Raw genomic sequence first — 15,423 nt, 5'->3', positions numbered from 1 at the left:
ACTTTTTATGTGCATATGAGCTTATTACTGTAGTGATATTAGGTAATACTGTGTCATGGCATTCCATTTCTCCTCAATGGACTCTAAGGAGAGGAGAAAAAAAGGAAAGGGGAATATAAATTCTGTAAAACTAAGTACATTCAAATTTGTCATTAACCTGGGCATAATCTCTTAAAGAAAAAGTTGTAGTGGTCCCTTCAAATCATTTTATTATTTGTTTTTAAACCAAACCTAGCAAAGAGATTGTTGCAAAATGGGGGGAAAAGGGCGTTTACTGTATTGTTTAGAGATTTATTTTAAGTTGGTCTTTAGTCTCAGTATACTTAAAATTTGAAAATACATTAAGAGAACAAGCAGAAGACATTCAAATGGAGGATTTGTGGCTTTGAATGTTTCAGAGAAAAAGACCTAACCAAGGAATTTATCTGTCTATACGGGAAAATAAAAATCAGCATGTTTTAAAATTAAACAAAAGATTCCTCACTCCACCAACCGATGCTTATCTAACTTCATTCAACTTTGCTCAAATTTTCCACAAAAAAAAAAGGTTAATTAAATAGAATGAATATGGAAAGTAATGACGAAATGGTTAAAGCATAGAGTGAGAAAAGGATTGTAATGGAAGTTTATATATAACATAATAACCAAGTTTATTACAAACCACCCTATCTACAGCGCATATCACCACAGTGTTAAGCAGAAACTGGACTTAAACCTCAGGTGACACTAAAATTCTCAAGATGGGATTTCACTGGCTTTGTTTGGACCCTCTACACATTAGAAATGTTCGTAGTTTCATAAACCCTGTCTTTTTGTAAAATGTGTGAAGTCCACTGTGCACTCCAGCCTCTGTTATACAAAGGCCGTTTAAGTTTTATCTATTTCTTACAACCTCATGCTTCAAGTTACAGAACAATACAGAGTTTGCAAAAAATATATAGAACAATTAAAAGGAATTAATGTATAACCTACTGCCATCCAGGAGCACAGTTCAGAAAGTAAGTTTCAAAAAGCCTGTTGCTTCCCTGGAGTAAACAGCAAAATGCTGGGCAAAACTGAAAAAATGCAACAGTATTTAAGTACTTTTACACATAGATGTAAGAGAGAATAACTGAAAAGCTACAGTGTGTTCACTCTGTATACGTGGTCTTGGTTTAAGGTCCAAACTTCAACCTGCATCTGACTGCATCGTAGATTTCAGTGGACTACAGGGCCTACTTTTTATTTCCCCCAATCCCTAAAAACAATAAACATGATTAAACATAGATAAACCCATATAAAGTTTTTGCACTATGAGAGCACATGCAACACTATTCAGAACTGCCCACAGTTTTGGTCACAGTCCCAGTGTTACAACAATGCTATGTGGGCTTGATTGTATTTTTAAGGGGAGACAGTACTGACATAAAGCTGTAAGCCACTGGAAACATCCAATAAAAAGCATTCAAGAGTTTAATTCCTCTCTCCTCCCCATGAGAATGCCAGAGAATCTAATGGAAAGAAAACCAGACAACATTTTCCATGGCCCTCTTGGGGTACTACACAAAAAGCTGGATTTACATTTTTAAAACAAATACACAACTGTTGTAGTGATGATACTGACTTTGCCTTTCTGGGGTGTCTGTCATCACCAGTTCTTTGCTGAGTACTGCTATTCAGCCTCTGCTCTGATCTCTGTACATGGCAGGAAATGCTTACCTCTCTCTGTGCTTTTCTGGCTTGTTTCTCTTCTAATTTCCTCTGCTTCTTTGCTCCAATTTTCCCAGACACCTGAAATTCTGGCACCTCCTCAGCATCATCTTCCTCTGCAACATTGCATAAACGGCAAATTTTAAATTGTCTGTAAAAAATCCCTTTGAGAAACTTCACTGCTTCCTAGGAAAGCAGCAGCAGATGAAAAGGAGACACACATACGTTTCAGACAAGACCTATTAGATGGAAAAAGGAAAAAAAAAAAAAACCAACCCCACACAGGACTGCCAAAGCCACAGAGTAGAAGTAACAAGGCAAACACACTCAAGTGAAGCCAGAGGTAAAAATTTACTTGATCTATTGAAGGAAGGCTTTTCATAAACATTTCCTGCTTTCCACAATTAAAAGACATCCTTTCTCTTATACGTAAAATGTGCTAATAGTTGTCATTATATAACTGCTTAACACTAACCTGCAGAGACTTTCTTCCCAGTTACCTTTAAGCTTAGCACAACAGACATCCATTCAAAAAGTGGGATTCAGGGGCATGCCACTCATCCACTGGTTCTAGCCTGATAAAACTAACTTTTAAGGGAGGAAGAAAAAAATAAATCCCTGCAATGCAGATCTTGGGCCTGACTGCAATAAAACTACATGTAAATAGTTCCCTGTTGTACAACAATTGGTTGTTTGCAAGGATGATTTCTGCAACTGTGAAATATGAAAGTGTTATGCTCAGATGATGTACAAATACATTATATTTCAGCTCACCCAGGGGCTAAGTAAGACAAAAGAACTTTTAAAGACTGCCATTTCCTCCCTGCTTCCCCCAGACCAATGTCTCATGAACATCTTGGCCACTTTAGTTGCTAATCTAAATTAGTCCTTGGTCCTACAACACAAGTACTTTGGATTGACCTCAACACTCAAAGAGAAATCATTAGCTCACTTCATGAAACACTACACAATACACAGAGATTCATGTGTCTGAATCAGATATCAGAATCAAAAAGAAATTCCTTTTTTGGTTAAAGTAATTTACACTTTGAGCATCCACAGTGCTGTTATGCTTGATACTGACTTCAGATCCACACACTTGAAGTCTGCTGGGTAATCTGAAGAATGACACAGCCATCTCCTGCAATTTTCCTGACATGCAGTGTTTATTTAGGGAGGGAGAAGGGGAGAAGTGTGCAGGGGAAGTTCTTCCTCAGTTAAGTTTTGGCCCTCGTCATTGGGGGGTAAAAAAACCCCAACAATTCCCCACTCACACAACCTCTGAGCCCTTGGTTTCTAAGGCAGGGCTAACAAGAAGAAAAAGACAATCATGTTTGATAACCAGTTGCATGAGAGCCTGCAGCAGTTGTACCTGGAGCTGACTGTACGGTGCCAATCACCAGAACTGGTTTAGCAGGGCTGGCAGAATGATGTTTTCTGTAGGGAGCTCTCTCCAGAGACCCTGGTCCCCCTTTTTGCGAACCCCAAAAAGCTGCTGTTATAGGAGCATATGGATGAACGAGACTCACCCTTCTTTTATATGTAGAATTAGATTTGAAACAGTCTTGTTTTACTAATTCCAATACACAGTATGGTACTATGGTTAAGCCACCAAGACACATCATCAGAAACAAATGTAATTGAGAGCTGTGTAGGTGGCTCTCAAATAACTTAGCTGTTTTGAGGATATGGAAGTTAATATAAAGCAGGCTTGCCAAATGGGGCTTCAGAGAATTACTGGTATCTGATTACTGAGATGATCAAAAGGGGTTCCCCCTTCCTGTGCCACAAACAAAGAGAGCAACAGGGGACACTCAGGCTTGAAACAGTTGCTTCTACAATTTTGCTGAAGCTTAAAATAACTTTATTTTTTAAATACCAGGCCAAGGGGAGTTCCAAACATAATGGGTGAGCAACCCAGCATTAGCAGTTATTACTCCAAAACTAAAAGTTCAATAATGGTATTATTCTTTAGAAAATTATTTCTGGAAAACATCACAAGTATAAAACACCATCTATGACACTATTCAACCTGAGGCACTGAGTGCTTCTCAGATTTCTTCTATGTTAAGAGTACCTGAGCCAGAAGTCAGGCAGAAGTCTAGAAAGGCTTTTAAAGCCTTTTTCCAGTCCTGAATCTAACACGCCTTTGTTCAGTAGCATTTGCTTTCCTCCCATTTGAAGCATTTGATGTGATGATCCCTTAAGTACCACTTCCTCCAAGTTTTTTCTAGCGCATGGAGTTATACCCAAAAAAAGACAGAGACAGTGATGCAGACGCAGCCCATGATTCAGCAGAGCATTAAAGGTCAACAGTGCACTAAACCTGTGTGCAATTAGTATGTGTTAAATAAACCTGAACATGCTGACAAGAATATAAGCACACGGTCAAATGGATTTGCTGAATCAATTGGTTATTATAGCAGAATAGCTGCACCTTTTTTTTTTTTTTTTTTTTTTAACACATGAAGCAGCTATCATTTCAGCAACTTTTAACAATCACTTTTCACATACTCATAATTGTCAACACTAGTAGACCTGACAGGGGGTCAGTCCACGGGAACATGCACTCCATCTGCCCCTGTGCTTCAGATGTGAGACATTCAGTTAATTATGCTCACTTGTTGTGAAAGCAGTTTATTATCACACAAATGACTAAGGTTGGCCAGCCTGCATGCGTACTCAGTTGGGAAGCCTAATATCAGACATCATCGTATAGCTGAAGCCAAAAATGGTTGGGTTTTTTTTTTGTTTGTTTGTTTTGTTGGTTGTTTTTTTTTTGAAGGCCAATCTTCTGTGGCGCACTCTCTGTACAATTTATCTGATGTCTTAAAACGTGGCAGTTCTGGGATGTATGTAGAGTTGTGGCAGGAAAGGGAGAGAAGTTTAGTGCTCCAAACTTGACACAAGCAGTTTTTCAGTAGTAACTTTGCCTAACCACTCACAGTACCACAGGACATGAAAGTCCTGTTCCCACTTCACAATATGGTGCTAATAAAGAACGCTAAACCTCAAGGCACACAGGACCCTCTTCACTTGAACTGCTTGGATCTTACATAATGGGACAGCTTCATCTACAGTCACAACCCTACCATCATGTTCTGGTCCATCTTTACAGAGTCCAACATAACTATACCAACATTTCCAGAGCTTGCAAAGCATTCCCACCAGCTTCCAGCTCTAGAAGACAGAAAGCAGAAGTAGTCTGACTTACAGCGATGCTTTCACACCACTTTACATATTCTGCTTTACAAAAACAGAGGGTTTGCTCAGCTAGACAGCTGAGAGGTAGCTTCAGGAAACCTTAGCTTTTCCTTAATGTTTTGAACATTCTGAAAGCCAGGACAACAGGAAACAGTTAATAGTCACACAGAATTTTGAGTCTCTTGAAATTTACAGAGTACTTTTTAAAAATACTTTCCAATACCATTAGAAAGTGTGCTGGAATGCTGATGCTCTCTATCAGGACAGGAATTTACCAGCTACTGTTTACAGAATATGAAAAATCTCCAAATAAAACAACCTGCATCTCATATTTTAGTTGCCTTTGTCATCTATGCCAAAGGGACTGTCTTGCCTCCTATTAAGTTTTGGAAGTGAAGCAAATGGATTCCCATCCATGAAAAAGGATGCAAGCTGCACACGTGGCTCTCACAAGAAGTCCTTTGGGCATGGCTAGGTGCTTTATTTACTACTTATGCAGCACCTAACAAAAGGAGTAAGAGATAGGGAGGTAAGATGCCAGGCAGAACAAACAGTTCATCCTGAAGGCAGAAGACATATGCGTGTTATTAACATTGAGTAGATGTATGACACTAGCCACTGAAAAGGAATGGGTCCACCACATGGAAAGGTCTGGGCATTCATAAGTAACAAAGCCCTGCAGTGGTACAGTTGTAACAATTTTTAATTTTATTTTATTTTTTAAATTTGGTAGGTATCCAGTTTAGGAACCAAACAAGACATTGGCTTATTAATCTGAAGCCACAAAATAATCTTACACTTAGGACAGAAAAAGGACAGCAAACAAAGGCTATTAACCCTTTTGAGCAGAAGTCAAATGACTTAATTTTTTTCTTGAATAAAACCATATGGCATAACTCAGAAACCACACACCTACCTCTTCCACACACTATCTGTGCTTGAAATGTCTCAAGGGCACACATTGTGGATACTCTGATAACATAAAGTCACTTTCTATATAAATAGTAGCAAGCCAAAATTAACTTTTGATTCACTAGTTAGGATATTAGTAGTCAAAGTTTAATTGTACTAGAAAGGTTTTACTACTGATTAAGCATTAAAATTACTTCAACTATTCCATCAGTTAATATAGCTCTATTATCAATTGTTAAAACAAGAATAGCATGGGACCACATCAGTGTTTCAAAGTTTACACATTTTCCATATCTTTTGGCACGTGAGAGTATGGGGACATAAAACATTACATGCAAAGTAGAGAATCCACTCAGGAATAGCGCTTCTTAGTTTGAGAAATTTCAGCACAAACACATTCTTCTCTAAGTTAGGCACAGTAACCATCACTGAATGGGGATTAAAACATTATCATTATTTTTTATATTATTTTTCCTCAAAACTAGCAGAAAACACTTGTGCAAGATTTTTTTAGATGCAAGATTTAAATGCTGGACTTAGACGCTACACAAAGCAATAATGAGCATTTTAACATGCCTAATTACTGTATTTTTTTAAACTTCTAAAAACTTTGTTTTGTGCTTTCTTCCTCAATAGTGATTAACACTTATGAAGAAAAACATGAGATCTCCAAGTCTTGCCAGGCAAAAGAGGAGAGGAACGTAAAATTTAATTTACGTTGGAAACATTAACTTTTTGTTATCGTGTTTTATTTTACAAGCTAGAGCACTCAGACTGTCAAAAGCTGTTGGCTTTATTGTTACTGATTCTGTGGAAGTTAAGTAAATTTAACTTAACGTTCACTGTACTGGGCATTCCTACACCTGTGCTCAGATGTACAATGCTAAAAGCTCAGAGAAAAGCTATGCAGATGTTGGGATATTTAACCTTTTGGAGTTATATGCTGCTACCAAATGTACAAAGCCTATAGTTTGTACTAGTTTGGAATAAAGGTCATTGACAAAAACAGATTATTTCTTTGATGCAGTCTTTACTTTCTGTTTGTTAAAAACCCCCAAACCAACAAAAGTCCCATTTTTTGGCAACACTTTTTGCAACGAGTCAGAGAGGTTAATTGTTTGTAGGATGTGGACGTAAGCATCTTTCAAAATTAAACCCTTGAAAATATTCCCTGGAAATGTACTGGGCTGCTTAGGCTCTCCTGGCACGTCCTTCTCTTTTTGCCTTGTTTCTTCCTCTCTCTAGCTCAGCTCACCCACAACATGGACCAAAGCTTTCCACCCAGAGGGTTGCCCAGTTGTCTTTCTTTTGCTTGGCAGTTTGGAGATTGCTATCATTTCTTAGAGAAGTCTGTTTCTTTGTAACTACCCTAAATCATGGTGTGGTGACACCCACCAGTTTCAGCCAACAAAAATGCCACCCCCCCAAATCAACAGCAGCAAGTTTTGGTCCAAGACGCCACTCCAAGTGACAGAAAACCTGGACCTCAAAACCTGTGTCCTACACACTGACTGATAAAACAACCCTGGAAAAGGCACTCTGTCTGTCTGTGCATGCCTCTGTCTCTGCAAACTCTATATCATGTGCTGAGGCAGTCAGGTTTTCTCACTACATGTTTGTACAAAGTTACCTTCGGACTAATGTATAACAGTTCTTCAAGCAAACAGACATTTGCCTCAGATCATCACCCTTGTTATTTTTACTACAGTGGGATCAAGACGACCCAACCATACTTGCCGTTGTAGGTTCATCCCCACAACTTTCTTGCCACTTGATAGGAAGTTACAGTACTAAAACTTTTATGCAAACATCAGATTGGCTGGGTCTCTTTCTGCTCCAAGAAGCAAAAAAAAATGTAGCATCAAGAGAAGTATCTACTTCACTGCAGAGGTTTTTGCAGTGTTCAAGGCACAATGAGCAAGGCAAGCTCAACTAGAGAATTGGGCAACTGCTTTCTCCGCACATGATCAGCAACCAAATAAAAGCTCTCAACAAAACATGTACCCAGAGGTGATCCAAGTACATGCGCTCACAGCATCAGTCAGGCAAAAACAATAGCCAAAGACACCCTTCCTCAGTCAGTAAATAAATGGGATCTGAAATTGGAAAATAGCTAATGCTATTTATTCACACTACCGCATGCCCCAAACAACCTACAACCCAACTCCAGTTTATCCCTTTTCTCCTGCTTCTTTCCGCTGCTTAGCTTGGCCTCTCCTGCCCTAAATTATTAATGCTTGAAATCCACACATGTTTATGCTTTGCAGTGAGTTTATTTTCATCTTGGCTGTAGCTAGCCACACAAAGTCACTTCTGTCTGGGTTCAATTTAAATTAAGATACAACAGAGCTAATTAAGTCTGCTAGCTGGGATATCAGAAGCAACCCAACCACATGAATACAGAACTCTTTCAGACTCATTTTCCACACAGAAAGGCATAGGCACCCTGCTACAATGTCCAGAGCAGATGTCCTCTGAGGCACACAGACATTAACAACAGTTGCCTAGATTGCACTGCGCTGCATGAAAGACAGTAGTGTTATGACTAGAAATATGTTGGGCAATATAGGCCAACCAAACCCATTTTTCTAAGCCGGCCTGGAAGACACGCTGGTGGAACACAGCTCAGGGGTCTCAGTCATTTTGAGAATTACTTTGTCACCAACAAAAAAATATCTCCCCAGCAATCTTTGGTCATCAGAGGATATTAATAGATGTTGATATTCTCATAACAGATGACCTCCTTTGAGTACTCAACTAACCACTGAAAAACATTACTCAGGCAAACCGAGCCAGCGTAGGCACCTGGCTAGCGGGCCTGCCCCCACAGTACAGCGCAGCCCACATGGAACCCATGAATAAGGAACCTACGTACGTGGCGTGGGTTGCAGTTCTGGTAGGAAAGTCAAGGCTTTCACCCTTTATTTTCTGTCTGTGCCAATCTGCAAGTACTTTAGGTGTCTTAACCCACCCAACTGAGTTAAAGGAAGAATTATAATCTGGTTTAGCTCCACTGACAATGGGTGGAGATTTGAGTATTCAAAACAATTATTTACTATTTTTGCCTGTATTAAATGTCTCCTTATCCAGATTTGTCAGTAAATAAGATTAAGATTTCAAGGACAGAACGGACAATTAAAAGTTATCAAGGTTCTGATCTTAGTGCCACAATTTGTTTTGTGTTCTCCCCCCCATTATTCAGCAAGAGATTTGAGTACCGGGCACAACACAACAACTTAGCACAGGCAGCAGAAACTGTGGGCTACTATTTCATCCTTGAAGCTTTCTTTCTCATTCTGGAATTGAAATCTGATTGTTAGATGGAAAACAGAAAACCCTCATGCTAACCACGCTCCAAAGCCTGCAACTGTTGCTTTGAGACCATTTCCTAGAGACAGCAAAACTGGCTCTCGGCAGGCAGAATACTTTGGTGGTAACAGCAGTTCCTACCTGACTCCACTTCTACGTTTGTAAGGGTAACATAGATACAGCCAGGGCACCCTAATGCCCTTCCCGAGTTCAGAGCTAGACATCTTGCAGCACTGGGTTGGTGTTACGCCTGCACCAACCTGTGGCAGAAGTCAGAGTGACACAGAGGAGGATCAGGTAGCTTTGCCCAAAGCTAAACACAGGCCCAGAGTGGAAATTCCACACACAGAACAGAAACTTACTAGTAAAACATTTTAGCAAATGTAACAATATTTTAACAACGAAAAAAAAATCCACTTCAGTTGCAGATGTTCAGAAGCCTTCTAAAGCAACAAGAACATTTACAAGTCAAGACTGAAGAAAACGGACTGGCTTGTTTCCAGTGTATCTGTCTACACTGCCAAATAACTTTGCTCTTCAGCCCTGGGTGCCCCAACTGGTCCTGCATTGCCTGCGACTGTACATCACTGCATGCATTCTGAGCTCTCTTTCCACGTGAGTCAACTAATTTTTATAACACAAAACTCTGCTGTGGGAATAACTTGCTATTTCATAGGAAGGCAGTAATTAGACAAAACTGCTCTATATTGCAATGGAACAGCAATAAAAGCACATGGCCCCACAGAAAGGGGACAAATCGAAGAAGAGATTCCAAGCCTATGCCACATACCCCCAAAGTAAGCTTCAAAACATGTAACACAACCTTCTATAAGAGGGGAAAAAAAAAAGCCAAACCCCACACTAATATATGTAGCTCAGGGCCAGGCTAAAGGCTTTGCAGCACAAACACAGACAGTCCGTGACAGAGGGGTGCTAATCCCAATACAGCCACTAGTCATTCCACACTTCAGCACTGGGGAACCAGGGACAGATGCTTCTCTCCACAGCTATATGGCTGAAGTCGATGCTCAATCTCCAAAGGCTTTGGTGTTACTGTTGTGCAGCAGTGCTTAGGCACTTGGAAAGACTATCCCAGAATATGAATAAAAACACACAAAGAATCACAAAACAGAAGCAAAGACCAAGAAGTTGATTTAATTTGAAAAAGAAATTAAAACACCTCAAATAAGACAGGGATGTAATTTCAAAGAAGACTTCATGCAAGGGCCATAGCACTTGCATGTGATGTACAGTAAGCTGCAAAAGAATTATTTATAAAGCCCAATGACACAGATTCTTCTGTTGCTAAAGTGACAAAGTAAGATAAGCCATTTGCTTTGACAGCTTCACTGTTGGCCTTCGGCATTCAAACTTTTGATGTCTGGAGTTTAAAGTGAAAGATTTTTAGATTCCATTTTCTTTCCAGGATGTTATCACATGAAAAGAAATAATCACAGTTGAAAAGTTCAGATCTGTCAATTTTGCATTTGTGAAACTGTTGAACATAATTAACTTAAATAGCATGTTTACCTGCCAATGTGAGCGCATGATGCTTTCCACAAACTGCAAGACAAAAGCTGAAGAAAGTGCAACGAGCCCCTAATCAAGGCATCACACAGATGCGTGCTCACTGTTTCTTGCCCACCGCAGACCAAAAAGACACCCTGATCTCCACTGCAAACTCAAGCGAAGCAAAGCCCACTTTTATCAATACTTCAGCAGAAACCCTGAACACTTAAGCTACAAACTGAAAGTAGAAGGAATCCAGTTAGGTGAATCATGGTGATATAATCTCTTTAGTAATAAAGATAGTGTGTGAAGTTTCACCAGCGAAGAGTGTGAGGCTTGCAGGCTGTAGAAATATGTTATTTATCACCATATTCTTGTCTACAACCACACCACAGAAGTATAGCTATTAACTGTAGATCCAGCACAGGAACAGAGGACTCAACAACCTGTAAGATGAAGTGCTGCAGTCTGAGGTGATCTCCAGCTAATCGTCTTGATTCTGATCACCACCTGGATGGCTTCTTGGAAAGAAGACTCCAGATTTTAGAGATATTACTTTAGGAATTAATGCTTCCCACTGATTTTCAAGAAACAATGCTTTACTACAGCTCATTATTCTAATGCAATGTGCAGATCCTGTTTACCCAAATTTAACCTGCATAGCCAAGCAGAAAATACAAAAGGCAGTTTCCAGGAAGTAAGGGAAAAGTGTTGTGATGCACTGTTGGCACAACAAACTGCCTCAATTCACCACAGAAGGAGCTTAACACTTCAGTTAAAGGTGATACCTAGAGACAAGCGATGAAGTACAGACAGAAGGTGGACAGTCAAATAGATTATAGTCAAGCTGTAAATAATTCACAGTCAGCAAAACTGAGAAACTTTCTTCATGAGCCAATCACATCCCTTCACCGGCCTTAAATTCTGCTCTTAAGGTCCACTTCAGTGTTTGCAAGATGAAGCGAACCAAACGTTACCTTCCACCCAGTCTTCCGCCTGCTGTGCTCTCCTCTGGGCCATCATCCGGTTTCCCATGTTCCTCCGGCGCCTTGGCATGCCATCTCCCCGCTCTTCAGCATGGAGCCGAGGCCTGGCCACTGCTGCTGCCGCCACATTTTGCTGGTGTTCCTCATCAGCTGCAAAAGGGAAATAATAACTGATGAGAGATTTGCCATCTTTGCTTGATGCAGTTGTTTTGCTAGTCAACTTTTGCAAACAGAAGTGCAATACCAGTGCTGTTTTCCAAATAAGCAAATGCCTCCCCACTCTCATGTGTTTTTTTTCCCTGCACAGCAGCAGATGTGTGCAAGTTGCCTTCCCATGATTAAGCAAGATCATGCACTGGAACCTTCTTATTTGCGCACAGTGCTCTTTTTATCCTGACAGCAGTCTTTTTTACAATAGCACATAGATCATTGTAAAGAGAAACTACAGCTATGTGCTGCTAATGTTATTTGATCTGACAGAGCCCTTCCCCCCCAAAAAAACAACAAAAAATAACCACACCACAGAACAAAGACCCCTCCCCTAAAGTGCTCAAAAAATATTCTTACTTAATCTAATAGTTTAATCTAATGATAACCTGTTTCTCCCTTCTGCCAGAAAAGAATTCCCTTTATCTGGCAGGACTACCAGTCTAATCATTTCTGAGTTACCAGAAGGCAAGGATCCAGAAGTACTTTTTTTCCCCTTCTGATTTTTTAATATTTTTTTTTTATTTTGTACTTGTGTAACTTAGAAATAGATTCATCCAAATTCAAACCTCAGAGCATGCATGTATCAGAATGGAATATATGAATTGTTATACCTGGAACAAAACCTGAATAGCAAATAAGGATTACAAATTACAGCCATAATACATACAGGGTAACTTCATTCTACCATACTGATTTAAACTGCAGGTTTCCCAAGAAACTCATGTAGGGGAAGACAGAACACCAGACATCACTGCAGCTCTCCCTGCCATCCTCTCTGCATATGCTGCAGTTACTAGTTAAGATCTGACAAATGAGGAATATCGTAACAGAGGAACAGACGTGATACAGCATGGGAGCAAGCAACTGACTGGTGGGCTCATTTCAGAAGTTCTCCATAGAAAACCCTCCCCCAGGTTTTTCTTTGGATCTCCATGATCCTGTTGCTATCATCTATGGCAGTCATGATGAAACAATCAGATAATGGTAAAATATCATCATTCTTAATACCTGCTTTACATATTCAGTTGATAAACGTAACATTTTTATATGTTGTTACTTGCTCAATCCTGCAAAGTATTAAACACTATGCCTTAATTCAGGTAAATTTTCAAATGGTCTCATGGAATGCTGCAGAACTACTCATTTACTTAAACCCAGGACACATATTTTTGTGCTTTGCTGAATTACATGGTGTCCCAGCAGGAGCACAAAATGCTTTCTACAGTCTGCCAAGCTTCCAGCATCCTCTAATCCAAACAATGCCTTCCTAAAAAGACCCTACTATTAGCATATATATGATCAGAAAATAAGATTCATTATGACTACATCTACATGACGATCAAAGGTGTGCTTGCAGCTCATCTCATTATACCTCAACTAGCTTCAATGCAGCTAACTTTGGTACTGATAGCAATATAGCTGAAGCAGCACTGAGCTCAGCACAGGCTGCAACACAGAGTAATCTGGGGAAGTATTTGGTCAAAAAAGCTATTAGCAGTTCAGGATTGCTGCACCAATGATGTTAGCAGTCCCCCAGCAAACTCTAGTACTAACATGCACCATGACACTTTGAATTGAGTCACTGCACTGTCACACTGCTGTCACCCTCTTGTTCTCATCCACTTCTTTTATCTGTGGACCAAAACAGATCTAGAATAAATTACAGACTGTAGACTCCAGGGATCTGATCATTTTGCTTCAAGGCTTGCCCAGTCTTATTTATAGCATAATAATGCTTATTTTGAACGCTACAGAACATGCTATAGGAAAGCATTATATTGCAAAGGCAGAGCAGCAGATCACTTATTGGGACACTAAAATTCCAGAAATACTCAGTCTGCTAAAAGACTTTCTATACAAATGCAACATTTCTCTTGAGTTCTCAAGATATGGTGTAATTCAAACCTTAGCATCCCTTCACCTGAAAGCTTCAGTCTGTCTATCTCGATAACTTCCAAAAGCAGCCCTGCACAGCCTATCAGCCATGCAGTTCTTGCGCTCATTCATTCTAGGCCTTGGTTTTGGTTCCTGTTGTCCTGCGAAACAAAGACTGTTTTGCATTTTGTGAAAGAGGAATCTATTTATAAGCCATGTATTCATTTCAAACTGAGGTGCTTAATCCTCACACAGACAAACGTGTGAATCAAGCTATCCTGTTGTCTCAATTTAATTCTCTATTGGAGACACGGTAATTCCTCAAAGTTGACCAGAGTTAACAGCGCTCAGAAAGTAGTAGAAACCCCACAAACTCGACCCATATCATGGTCAAACACACAAGGCAGTTGTTGGACAATACTTTGGACAGATCTCCAAAACATTGAGACAAACAACTGAAGACACCTAGATGCTATGGATTGTCATTTAGTAGGAGAAGACATGCTTTAATACAGCTTTTTCCTTTCCCCCCTCCCCTATAGCTTCTGTTTGCAAAGCATTCAGCTGGACAGTCATTTGACAAATGCGAACGTTGGTCCTTGCAATTCTTCCCATCCTTCGTGAGGGGAAGGAGAAAAGAATCATTTACTCTGCCTGTAACACACTTATACCTGGTTGGATCTTCAGAGGTCAACGATTTGTCTATGTGGCTCAAGACACATTTATTCCAGTATCCAGAAACTCAGATGTGCTCTCTCTCCCTCTGAATGGGAAGTATCATAGATTGACTAGAGCTGCGCACAGAGGGGTGTGACTGGTGGTTTCAAAGAATACAAGATATACTTAAAAACCCTCTTACTCTTGAAACTGGACTGACTGTCAGATTTGAGGTCAAGAATAACCTTCTCTGGGGTCTGGCCCTGTGTTTTTTTCATCTCCTCCTGCAGCACAGGACGTGTTTTGGCCACTGCACTTATCTGAATACATCTCTTCATTTTCCTGTAGCTGCAGACATCTCAGACGTAAGTGGCACCCCAGGCTAGCCAGTTCATGCAGAGCTTAGTCACAAAAGGACTAATTAGACTTGATATAGAAACATCTGAGTGAAACTTAATGACCAACATTATATAGGCAAGACGAGTCATACATGAGTTGCTCGATGATTTGCAGAACGGCAGGCCAGAATAAATTAATTAGATAAAGCCCTCAAATTAACAGGCAATACAAACCAAAAAAAATTAAACAGATGTCTGGAAAATGGACATGGGTTTAATTTGTATTTTGAAGTTTAATGTCTGCCAGTTTCTGACTCAGCCTTTCAAAAACCAGGTAATATCTCTTTTCTGAAGACAGCAGGTTTACTGCTGTGCTGAGAGCAGCTCTGCCTCTGCATTTTCAGAAACATCAGCACAGTGCAGAGGCAGCAATGGAGATTATTTCATCTGACTTGTCAGTCAGCACACACCAGCAACTGTGAGACTCCAGTTGTACCGTCAGAGCTCCTTCCACAAGAGAAACAGAGCAGAACTCTGCTCTGAAAACAGAGCTCTTTCCTAAACTGCATGTGAAGCACCACTGTTGTTGTGTGAAACACAAAGAATACTACGAAATCTTTCAGAGCCCAGACTTCTTAGGATCTAATTTTACATCCCTCAGGCAGAAATCTGTTCCTTTACAAAGCTTTGCAAATTTCCACTTGCTCAGAGCAAAGGTATTTTTTTCTTGCAAA

The 15,423-nt window shown here is 40.0% G+C and overlaps 1 protein-coding gene across 1 annotated transcript in view; it reads right to left on the bottom strand.

Annotated features, from left to right (window-relative positions):
- The window catches only part of DDRGK1 (DDRGK domain containing 1), a 39,644-nt gene that overhangs the window by 21,625 nt on the left and 2,596 nt on the right, over positions 1-15,423 (bottom strand). The window contains exons 2-3 of the mRNA XM_082482699.1: positions 11,601-11,759; positions 1,699-1,805 (exon numbers count right to left, since the gene is read on the bottom strand). Of these exons, the coding sequence (XP_082338825.1) occupies positions 1,699-1,805; positions 11,601-11,759 (266 nt within the window). The remainder of the gene's footprint in view (positions 1-1,698; positions 1,806-11,600; positions 11,760-15,423) is intronic.

The sequence above is a fragment of the Vanellus vanellus genome (genome assembly GCF_965231255.1).
Source record: "Vanellus vanellus genome assembly, chromosome: 4".
In the NCBI taxonomy this organism is placed as follows: Eukaryota; Metazoa; Chordata; class Aves; order Charadriiformes; family Charadriidae; genus Vanellus; species Vanellus vanellus.
Note: the sequence above shows the minus strand (reverse complement) of the source record. Positions and strands in the feature narration are given on the sequence as shown.